Below are 24243 nucleotides of genomic sequence, written 5' to 3'. Positions count from 1 at the left end.
GGATAGAGCGTCGGCCTGCGGACTGAAAGGTCCCAGGTTCGATTCCGGTCAAGGGCATGTACATTGGTTGCGGGCACATCCCCGGTAGGGGGTGTGCAGGAGGCAGCTGATCGATGTTTCTCTCTCATCGATGTTTCTAGCTCTCTATCCCCCTCCCTTCCTCTCTGTAAAAAATCAATAAAAATATTTTTTTAAAAAAGAAAGAAAACCTCTGTGAAATTAAACTTTTCATGCAGAATTTTAATTACACAAACATGTCTATATAAGTAAAAACAGGTAAACTAATTTTTTTTATTTTTTAACAATGCATTCAGAAAACCTACTTTATTATATAACAGACTTTCGGCTTTAACAGACACCTCCTCACCCAAATAGCTGTTATATAGAGAAAATATCTTTATGCCTTCCAGCACAAGAATAAGGAAACACAAAGTCTCCTTTTCCAGTGTTTTTTATTTGCATATTTCACATTCACAAATAATTTTACAGATTTATTCTTTTTTTCTTTATTGATTAAGGTATTACATATGTGTCCTTATTTTACAGATTCATTATTTATAGGCAAGATCAGGATTAAAGTGGAGCATTGAATGGTTCCAAAACATTACCAGCAAGGATGGCACGGAGTACAAAGACTCAGAGAGAACAGAGCAAACAAGAGCAGTGTGTGGCCACTCCCTACCAGGCCGCAGGAACACTGACTTCATTAAGGCAAAACCTTTCCCTCTCCTAGTTTAACTCAAATAAAAAAGGCATTCTATTCTCACACTACTGCTCTCTGAGGTCTTAATATAACGGGTACTATAAGCAACCAGATGTATCCTGTGACTATAAAACACCTGAACAGACAAGTGAAATTTTGATGTATTAACCATCCCTCTGGGAGAATTTAAAAAAGGCAGAGTTGTTTTATCCTTAAGACTTTAAAAGAAAAAGGGGAGGGGTATATGTGTGTGGTCATGGTGGAAGTGGAGGGGAGACGAAAGGGGTTCAAGGAGGGGAAAAGGTGGCAAACCTAACACTTCCCATATACAACTTCCCTTGTGTTTCTCTCAGATGCTGCTAATATAGTATTCTATCATATTCAGGAAAAAAAGATTGAGAGTTGTCTACCTTCAGTCAGTTGTAGGATGTAATGGCTAATAACAGAGAACTTACCCTGGGGAAGGAGTGTATTCATTTCATGTACATAACAATGCAATTCAAAATTGTGCTCAACTATGTTCTCATCTAATCTGTTTTTTTCTGTTTTAAATCAATATAGTTAACCTTTCTGTGCCTCAATTTTCTACTTGTAAAAGGAGAATTGTAGTTCTTTATGTTGAGGATTAGAGATGCATAAAAAGCACTTAAGTATAGTGCCTAGCCAAATCAACAGAGACAGAAAGCAGACTGGTGGTTGCCAGAAACCTGGGAGAAGGGAAACAGGTAGTAACTGGATATGCCTTTTCTTTTGTGGAGTGATGAAAAAGTTCTAAAATGAGAGTGGTGATAGTTGCAATTATATAAATATACTGAAAAAAATCACTGACTTGTACATCACTTTAAAAGGATGAATTTTAGGGTCAAGGGATTTCAATAAAGCTAGAAATTTTTTTAAAAAATAGAATAGTGCCTGGCACACAGTAAGTGCCCAATAAATATTAGCTATTATTAGTAGTAATATTATTGTCATTATTATTTGGCCATCCTATGGCCTAAGTAAATCCCTAAAAATTCTTTATTTTCAATATAAGCCCACAGAATCTAAAAAAAGTATTTCTAATTTACATACATGGATTAACATTCACACATTTATTTCTATCTAAATTGCCTCAGAAATTAACAGTATGAGAATCACAATTTCACTATTTGTCTGTAATCAAACAGCTACATGCAACGGACATCTGATCACATTATGATAGGCTTTAAATTCCAATGACTAGATGTTATCCAAAAATTTGAAATGACCGGAGATTTTCATTCATCTCCAGGAGTAAACAGAAAGCCCAATAAATAGAATATATAAAGGACATAATTAAGTCTTCATATACAGGCTTGCTAGCCTTCTAATCACATTTAGGGGGTACTTTATAAAAAGACAATTGTAGTCAACAGAAAAATGCTTCCAGTCCCATGTCCTGTGGCTCCACCTTGTCCAATAGAAAACCCCTGCCACAATGAAAAGACACAACACAACCCATGTAATAAGCCTTGTAAGAGGTAAAAGACTTGACAATGACTGACTGACTTTTAAGACTATACTACATATTCAAATATGTTTGCATCAATTGAGTTTTTATAATCTGGACAGTGATTAAATCCAGTCTTAACCATTCCTATTGCTAAAGAATATAGCAATGAGTCTCTATCTCAGAAGTAGGAGCAAGTGATAAGCCATGATGCAAGTGATAAATCACACACTGTAATTTCCTCTGAAGTATGAAACTTCCCAATTCCTAGAACAGAGTTGCCTTTGTTGGAGTCCCCTTCCCTTCTAGTCCTCCTTTCTATAACTAGCCATGTGCCTTTGCAGCAAATCAGGGAAAGCTGTTGAGGGTTACAACTTCCAGATACTCAGGACTTTTGTCCCAGAAAGCAATGCACTTTTTGTGTATAAGAAAATATTTATACCCTCAAACTGACTACTTGTCTTCAGAAAGATAATTAAATTTCCATTTTACCTTCATTTACATCAAGTAAACCCATTTGCTAAGTCACCCAAGAGCAACAGATTAATACACAGAACTAACTGCCTTCACACCTACTATGTATAACCCTTTTCCATATGTACACACACAAATTCCTCACAGAGTTGTGGCCTTAAGAATTTATCACCAAATATTTAGCCTGAGTAAAATTTGGTAAATACTTAATTTCCTTTTGAGAAGCATGGTTATTTCTTTAATTTTACATTATAATCACTGAGACAGATTATAAAACAACTTTGGAACAGAGATCTTTTTAGTGGCAGTTAGAAAATTTCAGACAATAGATATGGATGGTAATTTAGGACTAATTTCAAAATTAGGTCATTTCAAAATATTGATTTTACCTAACTAAAGCATTGGCTTAGTCCTTGAATAGGATTTATTTTAAAATTTAAAAGGGAATTTGAAATAAATACAAAAACTTTGGCCAAGGCTGGGACAGAGGGGGCCAACTTTGTAATGCTTTTGTAGTTGAATATCATTCTAAGAACCTAACTGTCGAAGTATTGTTCCCCTGGTTAATCTGAGGATGGAGAATATATGTTTTTAAAATCATATGTTAAATGATTTTAAAACTACTCTGGAAACTACTCTGTTTAGGTAGTCTTTAAATACAAAATGAATAAATAAGTTGTATGCTAAAGAAATAATGTGGAATAAGAAATTCCTGCCTTTCTAAGTAATTGTATATTTACAATAAATGTTTTCTGCCTGACACCTAGTCTTTGTCTATTCAGGGTTCTTCAGTGTTCAATTTGTAGAAGGCAGCAGCTCATATTACATTAAAGGAGCCCCATTTATCTTAGAATCAGCCTGCCCCAGACACTCTACTCCCTGAAAAGCCTTCACATTTGTGTGCATAAATAGCTGAGAATACATGTAAGTGCACATGTCTAAGGAGAGCTAATTTGCTTTACAAATAGTCCAGAACCAAGAAAATAAATTGCTATTCCCCAACCCCAAAACCACATCTAATGAAAAGGTGGCAGCTATAAAGCCAATTCATCCTACATCATGCTTTAATGTAGGCCATACTACACAGAATAATGAAGAATTCCTTATAGCTATGCTATATTCAAACTTCCTTTAGGAGAAGGTGCCCAAATATGCCTTAGGGAACCACCAATCTATATTTTGGAGGTGTTCTACTTGGATAAATTCAAGCATTGGACCACCGAGAGCTTCAGTCAAAGGAACACTACATGTTGCTAACATCTTAGCTTGCATATTCAGAGCTAGGGTGTAAGATTAAAACTAGAGCCAAGGTGGTATTGCTCAGTGGTTAAGCATCAACCTATGAACCAGGAGGTCAAGGTTTGATTCCCGGTCAGGGCACATGCCTGGGTTGTGGGCTCCATCTCCAGTAGGGGGCGTGCAGGAGGCAGCCAATCAATGATTCTCTCTCATCATTGATGTTTCTCTCTCCCTCTCTCTTACTCTCTGAAATTAATATAAACATATTTTTTTAAAAAGATTAAAACTATATTGTCACTGAGGTGCTGTTAAGCAGGGCAGTAAGGTGATGATACAGAAAGATTAAAATAAGCTAATTCTTTAAGCGTCTTTTGCTTTTATTTAAAGCAATTTTTCTATGATCAAAATCTGAATACAGGTTAATGCATGTCTTCTTCTCCCACATATATGAACCCCATCTGTCATCATCTGTCATTGTCTTTTTAAACTTAAGAGAGAAATAAAGAAAATGGATATAGACTTATTTATTCTAATAAGAGAGGCATATTCTAATAGTCTTAAGACAATGTGTTTAAGAGCTACACCTAAACTAGTATTCTCAAAATTGAAAATATAGTTACCAAATCTATTCAACTTGCAGGAGGTATCCATATGCTTTCCAAGTCATTGGTAGTCACCCAAATGGACCACAGTGTCCGCTATCATGCCTTAAGAAGACATTATACTATGTGTACTATGCACATGTATTTTAAAGAAATAGAGAAGAGTAGATAAAAAGAACAGCCTTTCAAACATCAGTTCCTTACATAAGTGGTGACAGTGCTTATGGCTCCCTTGTAATCTCTTCACATAGCTAGTTACAAAATACCTCCAAAATTAAACAAAATAAAGCCAGAGGCAAAGTTCCATGGGGAATTACATTGTTCAGATGAGCTTTCAATTCACTGGTTTTTAATTTCCATTTCCTGATTTACTAAGGAGTAAAGGTGAGAATCATCCAACTGATGACAAAATAGAATAAGAAAACAGGATAAATGGCAAGCGCTTTGCGGTTTGGAGGCTGGCTGTCAGCAAGAAAGGCTGTAGAGGCTGGAGAAAATAAAACAAAACAAAAAAGAATATTGAATACAATGAGATTGTCATAACTACTAACATTTACTAACTTTAATGTGCTCAACATAGTCTGGAATAGAGTTATACTAAAAGTTCACTTATATTTGCAAATCCGAGAAAAAGGCATTCTGCAGCACAGTTTTCCTGACAGCTGAGGGCTGCTTGTTTCAAGTACCAAAGCTTTGAAAGTTTTCAACATTTCAGATGGAAACCCTTCCAAAAGGGGTCTCTTACTGTTTTCTGAGAAATCATTAAACTGTGATGAATAGGCTTACAACAATGTACAAGTTTTTTCGCTACTATGGCAAATGGCCTTATACTGCTGGGTCTTTTGAGTAATTGTTCTTCTTATTAAGTTAGCTCTTTTAGATGCCATCCCTCTTGTCCACCCAGGAAACACCTAATTATCAATGATCACCCTGCTAAGAAATCTTTCCTGAACAACCAGCTGGTATCCTGCCAGCTCAGGTAAAACTGCCCACTTCCCTCCTCTGTGTCCCTTCTGTGCCTACACAGACTTCCATCTCCCACCTGAAACACTTTATTGTCTTTATGTATTTATATGTCTAGCTGATCCACTGGACTGTGAACTCTGAAGATAGAGGTCATGCCTAGCACAGTGCCTAACACATAATTTGTGCTTCATAAATATTTGCTGAATTAAAGAATGAATGCTTCTAAAATTCTACTTTCTGAACTGCTGTGGGCCTGGATACTGGATACCTAAGCTGTTCAGAACTACATGTATGATAAATTACCAGACTCTAAGTGAGGAAATCTGGGACTTTCCCATAGGTAAAGCACTCAAGCTTAATATACAGTCTTTGGAATATCAATTCTGGCACTCTCAAACTTTTTTTTTTATTACTTCTTGGCTTTTAACTATGTTCTAAGCAAAGAGATATTACTGCACTTAAAATATTAGGCAGTCTGTTTATCTCATTTAATAAGATGCCAGTGAACATTTCTAGTATAAAGTAGAATTTTAAGATAATTTTAGGAATGCTAAAACAATCAGCACATAGCATTCAATGCCACTGCTATAGATCTTCCTAATCCTTAGCAGAATTTTCTACTGAAGCAGGAAAGTACTATATAATGATACTTAACAACCTATATTGGGAGGTAGTATAGTAAAGTTCTAAAATGTGATCTGCTTGGGTTTGAAACTTGATTCATCTATTCGGTAGTTATATATCCTAAGGCAAGTTACTTCACCTCTCGGAGTCTGTTCCTCATCTATAAAAATAGGACAACTAACAATAGTTTTTATTTATTAGGGTCATTGTGAGGGGTAAATGAGATAATACATACAAATCACTTATAATAGTGCTTAATCTATGATTAGCAATATATAAATGCTAGCTATTATTTTTATTTTGTCAGGAAAAGACCCAGCATTTCTCAAGTCACCTATGTTTCCTATACACTGAGTGGCCAGATTATTATGATCTCTGAACGCATAATGATCTGGCCACTCAGTGTATATCCTATATAATAAAAGGCTAGTATGCAAATTGTCCCCTCGACCAGGAGTTCGACCAGCAGGCCAGCCGGCCAACCGCCCATGTCTCCTCCCTCTGGCCAGGCTGGCCAGACTCCACCCATGCACGAATTCATGCACTGGGCCTCTATATATATATATATATATATATATATATATATATATATATATATATGTATATATATATTTACACACACACACACACACACACACACACACACACACACACACAGAGTGGCCAGATTATACGCGTTCAGAGATCATAATAATCTGGCCACTCAGTGTATATACCAGGACTGAGCTAGGTCTACTGTAATCTCCTTTTCCAACCCTATGCAATATTTAAGGATTAAAAAAAAAAAGTATAACTCTGTCCCGCTGGCGTATCTCAGTGGTTGAGCATTGACCTATGAACCAGGAGGTCAGAGTTGGATTCCCAGTCAGGGCACATGCCTGGGTTGTGGTTTCGATCCCCAGGAAGGGGCATGCAGGAGGCAATCAATGATTCTCTCTCATCATTGATGTTTCTATCTCTCTCCCTCTCTGAAATCAATAAAAAAATATTTTAAAAAAAGTATTACTCCCACATTTTAGAAGTCCAGATACCCAACTCAGATAAGATGGATATCATATTTAAAAATGCCCATTTAGAACAGAGGGTTCTATGGACAACATAGGCAAGAATCATATTACTCACATGTGAGTTAGGAGTTATACTGCTTTTCATCTGGTCTTTATCTCTAACACATGCTTTTTTCTGCTCTGCTATTGTAAAGATAAGTACATTTTGATTCCTGTAACAGGCAACCAATCAATGTGTCTCTCTCACATTGATGTTTCTCTCTCTCTGTTTCTCCCCCTCCCTTCCACTATCGCTAAAATTCTATGGAAAAATATCCTCGGGTTAACAAAACAAAACAAAAAAGATAAGTACATTCTTACCTACTATAGACCAGGCAAACATCACGATCACCACAAAAAGCCGGACTATGAAGTTTATTGGTCCTGGCTTGGCCAAAAGTACCAGCCGGCAAACCAGCAATGCCACTGTCAAGGGAAGTATACAATACCCCAGCACACAGAGGCTCTGAAAAAAAGATCTAAAAAACAACACACACACATAAAAAATCATAAATATAGTATCATGATAGTTATTACAGACTTCTACATAATACCTATACCCTAACATTGACTTTATGAGGCTAGGCCTCTGCATTAGCATATGCTTTAATTTCTCTCCATCCTCTTCCTTCTCACCTTTTAAACTCCTTAAGAGTCAACCATCTAGGATATCAGATGATCTACTCTAATTCCTAAAGACCTCTTTCTTCCATTGAACCTCTAAGACAGTTCTTAATCTTTTCAAGTTTATAGACCTATTTGAGAATTTGTTGAAAGCTATGGACCATCTGTTCCCCAAAATGGACATAATCCTCTAACACAAAAATTCTGCCTATGATTTTAGAGCTGGAGAGAGCATCTGAAGCTTATCAAAGAACTCTGGATAATTTAAGATAATTTAACTCAACCAAGTTATCTCTGTTCAGTGGTTTTAAGAGAACATCCTCTTTATCCCTCATTTATTTTGATTTTTCTTTTCAAAAATTACCTAACTAGCCCTGCCAGTGAAGGATAGTAGTTGAGCATCGGCCTATGAACGAGGAGGTCAGAGTTCAATTCCTAATCAGGGTACATGCCCGGGTTGCGGGCATGTACCCTCAATTCCCAGTAGGGGGTATGCAGGAGGCAGCCAATCAATGATTCTCTCTCAGCACTGATGTTTCTATCTCTCTCTTCCTCTCCCTACCTCTCTGAAATCAATAAAAATAAAAAATATTACCTAACTAGCCAGGCTCCCTTAAAAATTTCAGATATGCTACCTAGAAAATAAGAAAGGATGGATTTTAATAATACTCACATGTTTCCTCCAAGAAGTTTTGAGTTGAGGGTGATGGTAACTGCACCAAACCAGATAATGACAAACACTTCTGCAAACTGGGGCCCTCCATCATTTTCATTATCTGCAGAGCCTCTTTGAAGCATTCTATGACAAAAGAAAAATGGCATGAGAATTGTCTGCTCTTTTATTTAAAGCAATAAAGTTAAGACATGGGTTCTCAAAGTTTGAATCAGGGAGCTGCCCTACACCTCACCTGAAGATCTGCAATATGTAGGCTCTGTGAAAGGAAAATTCCAGGATTTGTTAAGCCTCCATTCTTTTTTTAAAAATTACTTTATTGATAAAGGTGTTACATATGTGTCCTTATTCCCCCATTACCTCTCCCATCCCCCCAACTCATGCCCTCACCACCCTGTTGTCTGTGTCCATTGGTTAGGCTTATATGCATGCATACAAGTCCTTTGGTTGATCTCTCCCCCTTACTCCCACCTTCCTCTACCTTCCCTCTGAGGTTTGATGGTCTGATTAATGTTTCTCTGTCTCTGGATCTGTTTTTGCTCATCCGTTTATGCTGTTCATTATATTCCATAAATGAGTGAAATCATGTGATATTTATCTTTCTCTGACTGGCTTATTTCACTTAGCATAATGCTCTCCGGTTCCATCCATGCTGTTGGAAATGGTAAGAACTCCTTCTTTTTACCGCAGCGTAGTATTCCATTCTGTAGATGTACCACAGTTTTTTAATCCACTCATCTACTGATGGGCACTTAGGCTGTTTCCAAATCTTAGCTATGGTGAATTGTGCTGCTATGAACATAGGGGTGCATATATCCTTTCTAATTGGTGTTTCTAGTTTCTTGGGATATATTCCTAGAAGTGGGATCACTGGCTCAAATGGGAGTTCCATTTTTAGTTTTTTGAGGAAAAGCCATTCTGTTCTCCACAGTGGCTGCACCAGTCTGCATTCCCACCAGCAGTGCACGAGGGTTCCTTTTTATCCGCATCCTCGCCAGCACTTGTCGTTTGTTGATTTGTTGATGATAGCCATTCTGACAGGTGTGAGATGGTACCGCATGGTCGTTTTGATGTGCATCTCTCGGGTGATTAGTGACTTTGAGCATGTTTTCATATGCCTCTTGGCCTTCCTTCTGTCTTCTTTCGAAAAGTATCTATTTAGGTCCGTTGCCCATTTTTTGATTGGGTTGTTTATCTTCCTTTTGTTAAGTTGTATGAGTTCCCTGAAAATGTTAGAGATTAAACCCTTATCAGTGATAACATTTGCAAATATGTTCTCCCATGCAGTGGGCTTTCTTGTTGTTTTGTTGATGGTTTCTTTTGCTGTGAAAAAGCTTTGTATTTTGATGGAGTCCGATTTGTTTATTTTCTCTTTAGCTTCCCTTGCCCTAGGATTAGTATCAGTGAAGAAATTGCTTCAGCATATGTCTGAGATTTTACTGCCTGTGGATTCCTCTAGTATTTTTATGGTTTCCCATTTTATGTTTAAGTCCTTTATCCATTTTGAGTTTATTTTTGTGTATGGTGTAAGTTGGTGGTCTAGTTTCATTTTTTGCATGTATCTGTCCAATTTTCCCAACACCATTAATTGAAGAGACTGTCTTGACTCCATTGTATGTTCATGCCTCCTTTGTCGAATATTAATTGAGCATAGTGGCTTAGGTCGATTTCTGGGTTCTCTATTCTATTCCATTTTTCTATATGTCTGTTCTTGTGCCAGTACCAGGCTGTTTTGAGAACAGTGGCTTTGTAATACAGCTTGATATCTGGTATTGAGATTCCACCTACTTTGTTCTTTTTTCTCAGGATTGCTGCAGCTATTCGGGGTCTTTTTTTATTCCAGATTAATTTTTGGAAAGTTTGTTATAGGTCTGCGAAATATGCCATTGGTATTTTAATGGGGAGTGCATTGAATCTATAGATTGCTTTGGGTAGTATGGACATTTTAATGATGTTGATTCTACAAATCCATGAACATGGCATGTTCTTCCATCTGTTTATGTCTTCCTCTATCTTTTTTCAATGTCCTGTAGTTTTCTGCGTATAGATCTTTTACCTCCTTATTTAAGTTTACTCCTAGGTATCTTAATTTTTTTGGTGTGATGGTAAATGGGATTGCTTTTTTAGGTTACCAAAGAGATCAAAGAAGAAATTAAAAACATGCTGGAAACTAATGACAATAAAAAAACAACAATCCAAAATCTATGGGACACAATGAAAGCAGTCCTGAGAGGGAAGTTTATAGCACTACAGGCCTACCTAAAAAAAAAAACAAGAAAAAATGGTAATAAATGATCTAACATTACACCTCAAAGAATTAGAAAGAGAGCAACAAGAAATGCCCAGAGTGAGCAGAAGGAAGGAGATAATAAAGATCAGAGCAGAAATAAATGACATAGAGACCAAAAAAACAATTCAAAAGATCAATGAAACCAAGAGTTGGTATTTTGAAAGGATAAACAAGATTGATGAACCTCTAGCCAGGCTCACCAAGAAGCAAAGAGAGAGGACCCAAATAAACAAAATCAGAAATGAAAGAGGCAAAATAACAACAGACCCCACAGAAATAAAAGCATTGTTAAAAAATACTATGAACAACTCTATTCTAACAAACTAGACAACATGGAGGGAATGGACATATTCCTAGAAAAATATAACCTTCCAAAACTCAATCAGGAAGATTCTAAAAATCTCAATAGGCCAATAAATATGGAAGAAATTGAAGCAGTCATAAAAAAGCTTCCAGCAAACAAAAGCCCAGGGCCAGACGGCTTCACAGGGGAGTTTTACCAAATATTCAAGGAACAACTAAAACCTATCCTCCCAGGACTATTCCAAAAAATTCAAGAGGAAGCAACACTTCCAAGCTCCTTCTATGAAGCCAGCATCACCCTAATACCAAAACCAGATAAAGACAACACAATGAAAGAGAATTACAGGCCAATATCCCTCATGAACATAGATGCCAAAATCCTCAACAAAATTCTAGCAAATGGGATCCAGCAGTACATCAGAAAGATCATACACCATGACCAAGTAGGATTTATCCCGGGGATGCAAGGATAGTACAATATCCACAAATCAATAAACGTGATACATCACATAAACAAATTAAGAGATAAAAATCACATAGTCATATCAATTGACACAGAAAAAGCATTTGACAAAATCCAACACACTTTCTTGATAAAAACTCTTAGCAAGGTGGGAATAGAAGGATCATACCTCAACATAATAAAAGCCATATATGACAAACCCACAGCCAACATCATACTCAAAGGGCAGAAACTAAAACCATTTTCCCTAAGAACAGGAACAAGACAGGGATGCCCACTCTCACCACTCCTGTTCGACATAGTACTGGAAGTACTAGCCATTGTGATCAGACAAGAAGAAGAAATAATAGGCATCCAAATTGGAAAAGAAGACATAAAACTGTCCTTATTCGCAGATGACATGATACTGTACATAGAAAACCCTAAAGACTCCATCAAAAAATTATTAGACTTAATAAATGAATTCGGCAATGTAGCAGGATACAAAATCAATGCCAAGAAATCTATGGCATTTCTATATACCAATAATGAACTTACAGAAAGAGAGGCTAAGTCTCCATTCTTTCCAATTCCAAATGCCTCAGGAGTACAAGGAATACTCCATTTGGCTTTGTTGGAATGTTTAAAAGTATCACCAATGACCTTTTTTTGTTAAGCAGAGGTTATAAACTGAAAAATCAAATTGGCTCACAGACGTGCTTGAAATGCTTTTAAATTCAAGTTGGCATTATTTTTAAATTGAGTGGTTTCACATAAAAATAATGTATTTCTAGGGTGTTTTTTTTATTATTGATTTGAGAAAGAAAAGAAGGGGGAGGAGAGGAAGAGAGGGAGATTTGTTGTTCCACTTATATGTGTTCATTGATTGATTCTTGTATGTGTCCTGAATGGGGATCGAACCCGCAAGCTTGGAGTATTGGGACAATGCTCTAAGCAACCGAGCTATCCGACTAGGGCCTATTTCTGGGTTTTCTTGAAAAATCAGAAGAGTTTCTAACCCGAAGTTGGCATTCTACATGACAACAATCAGGTGCAGTTGGCATAGCAGTAGGGCTTCCAGTCACCAATTCACAATGCATGCATTCAACTTACTTCTTTAGCCCTTAGACACATTTGAATTTGTAATCCTTGGGTTAAGGTTTCAGTTCTGACATTTAAAAATTAAAAGTCTATAAACCTATTTAGTTGTTGATTTTTTTAAATAAAAATATACAGATTATTACTAAATGACTTTGCTTTCAAATTGAGTAGTTGAACAGTCACTTAAATATCCTTTCTTTGTCTAAGAATTTTACAGATGTAAACTGTCTTGAATTTTGGACTTAGAACACTTGGACTCGGTGTTCATTTTTTCAGAAAAATAGTAACATCAAGTTCATGACCTCTTATTATTATATGGTATTGAGAAGTCACACAGTAAGGCTTGCCCTGCTATGCTGTTTGCCAGTAAAGGCTTTTATATTCTGTGGTTGTGCATACTCCATTCTGAGTCCTAACAACCTGATACAAAGAATGCCAGCACTCATGATCACATGTTGCCTGAAATCCCTATTGCTTCAGCATGGTATAATGAAAAAAACATGAACTGGCCGGGAAAACAAAAGAGCCAGATACTGATTCTAGTTCTATTACTAGGTATGTAAACTAGAGAACATTACGATGTCTTGGGGGTTCAGTTTTATTCTCAGCAAATAAGGAGTTAAATGACATAATCTCTAAGGTTAATCTTTGAAAACTAAAAAAAAAGTATATGCTCAGAGCTTCTAATATAAACCCTTCCATCAAGGCACTGAATTATTTCCTTGTTATGGTTATTAAAAACATAAAAAGTAGCACTCTATGTTATGACCTAAATTAGCATATGCTTGACACATTAAAAAATGGGTAGAGAAGCCAGTAAGAAACTTGTTGAATTTAGAATCATAAAAGGTTAGGCCATGAAAGGACCCTCAACCATATCCTCTTACAGATAAATAAGAGAAAATCCAGAGAGGTTAGGTGGGAAGAGATGTGCAATATTCACAGAGGTAGAGAATGGACAGTTGAGGAAACCTAAGGTAAATCCCAAGTTTACCACTAATTATGTGATCTTGGTTCATCCTCACTCTCCATGAACCTAAGTTTTTTGTTGAAAAAGGGAAATCAAATTCACCTCTTATTAGAAGAGAAGGTATTTAAACATTTTCTGGGAAAAATCATTATACAAATTTTGGTTGCTAATAGCCCAAAGTCACTCTGCTGATAGCAGTCAGGATGAGACTCAAGAACTGAGTCCTAGTACAGTATTTTTTCCATTCTACCCATTGTTATATTCCCATCTCCAATGGAACTTTGCTCTCCTTCTGCCTGAGTCTCCTTTTACATACAATGCATATGGACAGCATCACACTTGGAAATGTGATCTTGCTCTGAACTCTACAACTTCTCTGTAATAAATTCTCATTCATATATTAGTAAGATTTAAAAAGAATTATGTTTGCAAATAAACAGTTCTTTAACCTATAGATATTTAATTCACTTAATGATAGGGAAGTGTAAACGAGTAAATAAATATTTGTTGAATAGCTAAAACATGCTAAGAAGTCATTGGTAAATAGAGGTAGACATAATTTTTACATCTTTAATTCCATCACTCTTTGAACTGATCTGGAAAGCTACCTAACTTTTTATTTACTAGAGGCCTGGTGCACAAAATTCATGCACGGGGAGTGTGGTGGGCATCCCCACAACCCAGAATGCACCCTCTCCAATCCGGGACTGCTGGCTCCTAACTGCTCACCTGCCTGCCTGCCTGATCACCCCTAACTGCCCCCCCGCCAGCCTGATCACCCCTAACTGACCCCTGCTGGCCTGGCCGCCCCTCACTGCCCCCCCCCCGGTTGGCCTTGTCGCCCCCAACTTCCCTCCCTGCCAGCCTGGTCAGCCCCAACTGCCACCCTCTGCCAGCCTGATCACCCCTAACTGCCGCCCTGCTGGCCTGGTTGCCCCTCATTGCCCCCCGCTGGCCTGGTAGCCCCCAACTGCCCCCCCCCCGCTGGCCTGGTCACCCCCAACTGCCCTCCTGCCAGCCTGGTTGCCCCCAACTGCCCCCCCACTGGCCTGGTCGCCCCTTACTGCCCCCCCTGCTGGCCTGGTCACCCCCAACTGCCCCCCCATTGGCCTGGTCGCCCCCATATGCTCCCCCCACTGGCCTGGTCGCCCCACACTGCCTGTTCAGTTGTTTGGTCGTCCCTCACTAACCCCCCTGCTGGCCTGGTTACCCCACACAGCCTGCTATTAGGTCGTCCATCTGGTCATTCAGATCATGACGGCCCCTGGCTTTTTATATATTAGGATTTTTATTTTTTTATTTTTTTGCTACCTGACTTTTTAGATTGAAATACATAAGGAGTACAATATGTCATAGAAGTCATAAATAAAATATTCAGATAAAATTCCCCTCAATTTTAAAATTCCACAAAAAAGTTTAGTCTATCTCAAATGACAAAGGAAATATGTGTACTTACAGTGCGAGTGTCACACAAAGGACCAAAGGACCCCATAAATCCCCTACAAGGCAAGAAAAGACAGAAGACTGTTATGAAACAACCATGCAGTATTTTATATATTTATTCCAATAGCTACCTCTCCCACTCTTGGAATTCAGACATCAATGCTCTGTCTGTCTGCCCAAGACTTCCGTCCTCTATTACCCCTTTACTTGCCCTCCCTGCTCCCCAATTCCGAATGTTCTTCTTTATAGATCCATTAAGTTTTATTTCATATCCCACAAATTACCCCTCTCCCCACCCACTAAGTCACATTCCAACATTCTATAGTTAAAGACCAATGGATGAGGAGTACCCCATCCTGCACCCTCAGAAAGACTAGACTCAAGTAATTTCACCAATCTAAGACTAAATTAGACAAGGCAAGTATAATCAGGCCCATCTCACAAATCCTATCTAATAAAAGAGTAATATGCAAATTAACCATCACTCCACTACACCAACAAGCCACGCCCACCAGCCAATCAGGAGCGAGTATGCAAATTAACCCAACCAAGGTGGCTGCGGCCACGGAGTGAGCAGGAGGCTTGGGTTTCCCCAGCAATGGAGGAATCCAAGCTTTCCACACACCCTGGCCAGTCCAGGCCTCCACTCAAGGCTACAAAGTTTCAATTATAGAAGATAAATCCCAACAAAAATGGCTGTGGCCTCAGAGCAAGCAGGAGGCTTGGCTCCGCTCAAGGCTACAAAGTTTCAATTATAGAAGATAAATAAATCCCAGATAACAGGGCCTCTGCTTGGGTCGCCGGGGGGCGTGGCCGGCCTGCAAACCACCACAGGCCCCTCACCCTGATCCGGGACACCCTTCAGGGCAAACCAGCTGGCCCCCACCCATGCACTAGGCCTCTATCCTGTCTAATAAAAGAGTAATATGCAGATTGACCATCACTCCAACACACAAGATGGCCGCCCCCATGTGGACACAAGATGGCCGCCACAAGATGGCCAGCAGGAGAGGGCAGTTGGGAGGGACCAGGCCTGCAAAGGAGGGCAGTTGTGGGTGATTAGGCCAGCAGGGGAGGGCAGATGGGAGGGACCAGGCCTGCAAGGGAGGGCAGTTGGGGGTGATCAAGCCTGCAGGGGAGGGCAGTTAGGGGTGACCAGGCCTGCAGGGGAGGGCAGCTAGGGGTGATCAGGCCTGCAAGGGAGGGCAGTTGGGGGTGATCAAGCCTGCAGGGGAGGGCAATTAGGGGTGACCAGGCCGGCAGAGGAGGGAAGTTGGGGTCAACCGGGCCTGCAGGGAAGGGCAGTTGGGGGGGGACCCAGGCCTGCAGGCGAGAGCAGTTGGGGGGGGGGAAAGGCCTGCAGGGGAGGGCAGTTAGGGTGACCAGGCCTGCAGGGGAGGGCAGTTAGTGGCAAACAGGCTGGTAGGGGAGCAGTTAGGCGTCAATCAGGCTGGCAGGGGAGTGGTTAGGGGGTGATCAGGCTGGCAGGCAGAAGTGGTTAGGGGCACTCAGGAAGGCAGGCAGGCAAGCAGTTGGGAGCCAGCAGTCCTGGATTGTGAGAGGGATGTCTGACTGCCCGTTTAGGCCCAATCCCAGTAGGACTGGGCCTAAACGGGCAGTCAGACATCCCTTGAGGTGTCCCAGATTGGAGAGGGTGCAGGCTGGGCTGAGGGACCCCCCCCCCCCCGGTGCACAAATTTCGTGCACCGGGCCTCTAGTATGAAAAATAAAGCTGAGAAGCAAGTCACTTTCCCAAGTTTATATCAACAGTTAGGTATAGAGGTGGGACCAGAACCAAGGTCTTTTGATCCCTACTATGAAGTTCTTTCCACTCTGCCACACTGCTTTTCTTTTATAATTACTACATTGAACTAAAATGGAATTGCTGTTGTTATAGGTGAAAAATCAGCCCAATATTGGTAATTTTATAAGGTTAAACTTGTATTAAAATTTTATTTCTTTACTGATTTGAGAGAGAGAGAGAGAGAGAGAGAGAGAGAGAGAGAGAAACATCGATTTGTTGTTCCACTTACTTATGCATCTATTGGTTAATTCTTGTATGTGCCCTGACAGGGGATCGAACCCTCAATCTTGCCACATCCAGACAATGCTCCCAACAGCTGGTCTACCCAACCAGAACTATAAGGTTAAACTTTAACAAATAACATGAAAGCTTTTTGAAAAGTATAAAAGGTTCTGCCAACATCAGGTCTAACCACAGTGGTTCTCAATCAATAATGATTGGTGATTAATATTCCAACAATTCAATAATATGCAGCTTAGAGCACAATTACCTTCCTCACATATATAGCTTTACCTAAAAGAATACTACACTTATCAACTGAAAAACTGATTTCAAGTACAATTGACATTAATAAACTGGCTTTTTAATGCACTGAAAATTTTTGTAATTCGTAAAAAATCTGTAACGGTATTTTTAAATGTGTTTTTTTACCCCACCTGAGTATGTTTTTACTGATTTTGTGAGAGAGAGAGAGAGAGAGAGAGAGAGAGAGAGAGAGAGAGATCAATCAGTTGCCTCCTGTGTGCACCCAACTGGAGATCAAACCAGCAACCTGGGTATGTTTCCTGACTGGGAATCGAACCCACAATGTTTCAGTGTATAGGATGATACTACAACCAACTGAGCCACCTGGTCAGGGCTCTGTAACAGTATTTTAAAACTATTTTCTTGTTGTTGTAATATATATATATATATATATATATATATATATATCCACAAAATTCACAATTTTAGTCACTTTTAAGTGTACAGGCATTGAGTACATTAATTGTTGTGCAACAATCACCACCATCTATCTCTAGAACTTTTTCATCTTCCCAAACTGAAACTCCAACCCATTAAACAATAACTCCCCACTCTCCGCTCAGACCCTGGCAACTATCACTTTACTTTCTGTCTCTATCAATTTCACTACTCTAGGTACCTCATATGAGTGGAAATCATAGAATATATGTCCTTTTTAATCTGGCATATTTCACATAGCATCATGTCTTTAAGGTTTATCCATGTTGTAGCATGTGTCAGAATTTCACTCCTTTTTAAGGGTGAGTAATATCCTATCCATTTATGATAAATATTATGGTGTATATGCCACATTTTGTCTCTTCATCCATCAACAAATGTCTAAGACAGCGGTCGCCAATTGGTGGTCTGCAGACCACTGGTGGTCCATGAGATCTGAAAGGTTGGCGACCTCTGGTTTAAGGAAACCTTTGGAGCAGCAGTCGCCAACTGGTGGTCCATGAGGTCCAAAAGGTTGGCGACTGCTAGTCTAAGATGTTTCCCCCTTTCAGCTATTGTGAACAATGCTGCTATGCACATGGGTGTACAAATATCTGTTCATATCCCTGCTTTCAATTCTTTTGGATGTACAACCAGAAGTGGCATTGTTGAATTCTTCTATGGTTAATTTTTTGAGGAACCACCATACTGTTTTCCATAGTGGCTGCACCATTTTACACTTCCACCAGCAACAGCAACATTCAGGGGTTACAATTTCTCCACATCCTCAACAACACTTGTTATTTTCTGTTTCTTTGATTGATAACAGCCATCATAAGGGGTGTGAAGTGGTATCTTATTATGTTGTTGGTTGTGGGGTTTTTTATTGTTTTGTTTACATATATTTTTATTGATTTTTTTACAGAGAGGAAGGGAGAGGGATAGAGTTAGAAACATCGATGAGAGAGAAACATCGATCAGCTGCCTCCTACACACCCCTACTGGGGATTGCCTGCAACCAAGGTACATGCCCTTGACCAGAATCGAACCTGGGACCCTTCAATCCGCAGGCCGATGCTCTATCCACTGAGGCAAACCGGTTAGAGCGGTTGTTGTTTTTTAGATTATTTTTTAAGTTGTGAATTTTTTCCTTGTTACTTTGCCAACAGCTATAACAGGATAGGGCAGAAGTGCAAATTCTGGCCATGACTGTTCACCCTTTGTGCCAGCCTATCTATCTAGCCCCATGAGGTTTGAGAATGTACCTCAACATATGACATAAGCTAATATTCATAATTAATCAGCAAACTAACACACTGGTTCTGTATTGTGAGAATCAACCTTGCTTTGAACTGAACCAGAGCAGCATTTAAAAGGATTTTCAAACTGGGGTTGTAGTGATAGATTGGAAAGAGTGCTGAACTTGAAAATTGGATTCTAATCCTGCCTGTGATTTTTTTAAATTTTATTTATTGATTTTATAGAGAGAGGAAGCAGAGAGAGAGAGAGAAACATTGAGTGGCTATTCCACTTATTTATGCATTCATGAGTTGTTTCCTGTATGTGTCCTGACTGGAGATTGAATCCACAACCTTGTGGTATCTGGATGATGCTCTAACCAACTGAGTTACCTGGCCAGGGCAATTAATTCTTATAGCCATCTCTATATATAAAAGACTAATATGCTAATTGTCCCTCCAACCGTTCAACCATTTGACCAGTTGCTGTGATGCACACTGACCATCAGAGGACAGACACTCTGACTGGTAGGTTAGTTTGCTGCTGGGGTCTGGCCGATTGGGACTGGGTGAGACAGGCCAGATACGCCCTGGAGCCCTCCCGCAGTCCCTCCCTGGCCCAAATCGTGCACCAGTGGGGTCCCTCGCCCTGGCCTGCGCCCTCTTGTAATCTGGGACCCCTCAGGGGATGTCGGAGAGAGGTTTCAGCCCGATCCCCACAGGCCAGGCAGAGGGACTCCACTGGTGCATGAATTCATGCATCAGGCCTCCAGTAATCTGATATAATCCAATTTAATCATTAGGATGAGAACAGAAAAATATTTTAGTAAGAAGCAACTGTTTGTTGAGTGCAGTTATTATGTTCTCATTGACTATAAAGGACACATGTTATATTCCTAATTAAATAGAAGAGGAAACTGAAGCTCAGAGATATTAAATAATTTGGCCAGTTTAAAAACACCTGCTCTAGGCAGTGACTTCCTCCAAGGTCTAGGAAGACTATAAAAAAAAGTTCATTAGAAAAAAAGGAATATAAGGCAGTTTTTTGTGTCTGGGTGGGCCTGGGCACTGGGTGGTGGCGTAGGGGTCTTTTTAAGAATTCAAAATCATGGGCCTGCTGTCATACTGATCTGGGATTCAGTTTTTAATTTATTGCTTACCTGTGTGGGAAACATTGAGCTAAGAAATTAACATAAAGTGGTCCTGAGTTACTAATATTCTAGGATGTCTGCCAGATGCAAATGTGAATTCTCTTTATACAGAAGTCTCTTTTTCCAGGCTGACCAGGAATCCCACAGATGAGTTTGAAATTCAAAAATATAAAATACTAGACTGCCTGTGTGATCTTAACAAGGCACTCAGCTTCTTTGAGACTCATTTTCTTAATCTGTAAAACACAAATAATAACTCCTCCTTCACAAGGTTGTTGTAAGGATTAAAAAAGATAATGTGTGTTGAGGGAACAGAAAGGCACTAGAACAGTGGTTCTCAACCTGTGGGTCGCGACCCCTTTGGGAGTCGAACGACCCTTTCACAGGGGTCGCCTAAAACATCCTGCATATCAGATATTTACATTATGATTCATAACAGTAGCAAAATTACAGTTATGAAGTAGCAACGAAAATAATTTTATGGTTGGGGGTCACCACAACATGAGGAACTGTATTAAAGGGTTGCGGCATTAGGAAGGTTGAGAACCACTGCACTAGAATAATAGCTGGCATTTATGGAGTGCTGTGCAAGGAGGTTGATATGCACTACCATCTCTAACCCTTACCAGAAGGTAGATGCTATTATCTCCACTTTAACAGAGGAAGAAACTTCAGCTCAGCAAAGTTAACTGTCTTATCCAAGATCACACAGCTAGTGGAGCTACCACTATTTAAACCAAGATTTGTCCATGTTCTTTCCACTATAAACCAGTGGTAGGAAATCATCTGTCAGCTCCAGCCCACAGTGCACTGCGTTGGAAAAAATTCTGACACTGCATCCAGTGTTCACCCAGAGTGATGACACATTGCCACACATTTGACATCCCTAAAATACAGCTGAAGTGCTATAAAAAAATACAAGGTACACTCATGTACAACATAATTGTTACTATTCTCAAATTCAAGTTTTCTAACAAAGGATACTAAGAAAACCAACAATACTTGATAAGAAAAGAAAAAGGTCTAACAATTTGAAGAATTCTAAATAACAGCATAATTTATTGCAAACATTGTCGATAGAAATCTTGAACAAAGAAAGCAGTCATCAGATTAAATGATAGTTCTAAAAATAGAAATGTCAATAAAGGTACTATTAATTTGTTAACCCTTAACGGGTATTAGTTATTATTCTAATTTAACAGTTGAACATTTTGCCTTTTCCTTGGGGATTGTTAGCTCTTTGGTTGAACAAAGTCCCTATGTGTTCACAGCTTCTAGAAATACTTTTTACAGTGTCAATTATAGCAGGTGAGGATATAGTGTATATTTATTGTTGAGGACAATCTCTGAAATTCCATTCTAAATTTTTAACTTCTTCCAAAAATTTCATTTATATACTTTTTCATATTTCAAAATGATGTCAGTTTTTTTTTCTACCACAAAGCCTGTGCCTTATAAAGTACTTATGATAAGATATGATGAGAAAACCTCAAAAAACCTCATACTTACAATCTCTCAAGAGAGTATTACTTTTCCTTGGGTACAAAACATGCATGAATTTTTTCCCAACAGCTTTTAGATCACGCATCTGAAAGACATACACAACTATTATATTGTGAGAACCAAGGTTGCCAGGCAGCCCCCTAATTTAATTTGCTAAAATCTCCTTTATTTCAATCTCCTGGGAGGCCTTTGTTGAATTTTAGAGCTAAAATTCTAGTTCAGCCCTTTCACTATACAACCCAGAGGCAGGTTTTTTTTCTATTAACTCCTTAAGCTTACATCTCTTTACCATATCCACCGGTTCTGTTTTGATTTTTAAAATTCTATAAAAGAGAAATATAGCCCTCCTAATACATTACTTATAGAAACTAAAATCTGTTCTGTAAAACATAGCATCTGGCTTTCAGTTTATACATAATGACATCCCAAGGGCCAATTAGCCTGCTCCCTAGCCACCTTATTCTCCACAATATATAAAATAAATTAATTTTCAACATTCCCAATTTAACTGGCAAATAAATCCTAGAAGCCAGATTAACTAATAATCAAGACATTTGAGAAAGGGTATGGTAATATAACCACTCAAAGTATAGTTGAGATAACTCCATCCTAAATTTTCACCTAGAAATTTCCTATTATTAATAATTCTGTGTAAATATGATTTTTAATGGTTGCTTAGCATTCTACCACATAGGTGTAACATAACTTAACCTGTTCTTCAACTTTCCCCTATTATAAAGAATGTTGTAATGAATATCTTTGCATATTAATATTTCTCAGTATTTTTAAAAAATAGTTTCCTATTTAAAAAACTGTCTTATACTATATCTGGAGAAGCAGAATGAGCAGCATAAAAATATTTGGAAATTTTAAGATTCTTAATAGACATTATAGCCAAACTGATTTCCAGAAAGCCTGTGCCAAATATTTCTTGAGGAGAGAATCTGAACTTTCAATAAATAAAATATACTGAAGATCAAATGAACCAAACAAAAATATTACAAAGAGCTATTAGCAATTTAGTCCCCTGACATTGAACAGAAATTCTCTTAACTATTCTAACTTACAATGGTATTCTGAACCGATTCATTTAATGTGGAGCTGTCAAATTCCCGAATGCGAGATCTCATAGGAATGGTGATTTCTCCTTCCACAGGGATGTCTTGTGAGATAGATATTTCTGAAAGGCCTGCAAACTGATAAGAGTTAGAAAAAACATTAAAAGCTGTCATTCCTCCAAGGTATCACCATTTCTTAGAGAGTAGGGACTATGTCTTTTTGTAGGGTTTTATACAGTTTTTAAAGTAAAAGCTCACCAGACAAACAATGTAGTTACCTAAAATCTCAAATGTTTATTCCTTTTAATTCAAAGGAAATGGCATATAATGGAAAAAATTTATAATGCAAATGAAATAAACACTTCTTGCCCTCAAATATTTGGTGGCGGGGTTCTTGTTCTGGCATTAAGAAGGGTTCAGCAATCTGGAGAAAGGCTATGTGTAACTTAAGTAAGAGTCCAGAGACGAAAGATAATTTTTTTTTTAAATATATTTTATTGATTTTTTACAGAGAGGAAGAGAGAGGGATAGAGAGTTAGAAACATCGATGAGAGAGAAACATCGATCAGCTGCCTCCTGCACACCCCCTACTGGGGATGTGCCCCGCAACCAAGGTACATGCCCTTGACCGGAATCGAACCTGGGACCCTTGAGTCTGCAGGCCGACGCTCTATCCACTGAGCCAAACCGGTTTCGGCACGAAAGATAATTTTGAAAGGCATTGGAGGTCAGATGAACCTGGCTAAAGAAACCAAGTTCTCTTTGTCTCAAGACCCTTACTTTTTATTAACACAAATTTTCCTACAGCAAGGTGGAGATACACACTTCAAAGGGTACCGTTTTGTCTACAGAGTCCATTGTCAGAATGGGGAATAGCCTACGGCTGTTCAGGTGTTTGGCCAGTAGGAGGCAATAACATGTAGATTAAGATGCCCTGAGCTGTCTGGCAGCAAACAATCATCCTTTTCAAGTTTGGAGAAATGCCTTTAGCCATTCCCAATAGGCAATAGCATATGTGACTCAGCCCTTGTTGAGTCCCCAAGTTCCATCAACCTTTCGATGAAACTCTTGCAATTACGACATACTGGAATTGGCTTCCAGCAATTTGGTTTATTCCAAGCATGAAATCTTCACATGACACAAGCTAGCAAGACCACAGGGCTATTGGTGACCTTTCAGCAATCATATTTTAGCACAGCCACAATTCTGTTGCACTTCTACTCCTTAGTGGCCTCTGCTAGCTAAAATGGAGCATCATGTGAAGCCAAAGGGTAACTGGGAAGAACAGGGAAATAGCAAAATACATCCTGATCTATACACACACACACCCTTTTTTTCTGGGATATTATGTGGGTTTTTTTTAAGTTTATCTTTATTGTTGAAAGTATTACAGAGGTCCCCTTTTTATTGCCCATTGACCCACTCCATCCTTATTTTTTTCCAGAGGCATCCACCTTGATCTACACTCTTTTTACCAGGTTACCTGGCAACCACAGATCAAGTAATATTTCCAAAGTGAACTGCAAATTTGCAAACCTGAAACTCTTACGGTCACCTGCCAAATTTGATTATTGTGACT

The 24243-nt window shown here is 38.9% G+C and overlaps 1 protein-coding gene across 2 annotated transcripts in view; it reads right to left on the bottom strand.

Annotated features, from left to right (window-relative positions):
• Positions 1–433: 433 nt before the first annotated feature.
• Positions 434–24243, bottom strand: part of YIPF6 (Yip1 domain family member 6) — a 52399-nt gene continuing 28589 nt past the window's right edge. For both annotated transcript variants that reach the window (XM_054716402.1, XM_054716445.1), the window contains exons 2-7: positions 22674–22802; positions 21613–21691; positions 14982–15024; positions 8420–8545; positions 7444–7601; positions 434–4973 (exon numbers count right to left, since the gene is read on the bottom strand). In XM_054716402.1, the coding sequence (XP_054572377.1) occupies positions 4858–4973; positions 7444–7601; positions 8420–8545; positions 14982–15024; positions 21613–21691; positions 22674–22802 (651 nt within the window). In that variant the 3' untranslated portion in view covers positions 434–4857. The remainder of the gene's footprint in view (positions 4974–7443; positions 7602–8419; positions 8546–14981; positions 15025–21612; positions 21692–22673; positions 22803–24243) is intronic.

The sequence above is a fragment of the Eptesicus fuscus genome, chromosome 1 (genome assembly GCF_027574615.1).
Source record: "Eptesicus fuscus isolate TK198812 chromosome 1, DD_ASM_mEF_20220401, whole genome shotgun sequence".
Classification (NCBI taxonomy): Eukaryota; Metazoa; Chordata; class Mammalia; order Chiroptera; family Vespertilionidae; genus Eptesicus; species Eptesicus fuscus.
The sequence above is the reverse complement of the archived record's forward strand: the minus strand, read 5'-3'. Positions and strand labels throughout refer to the sequence as shown.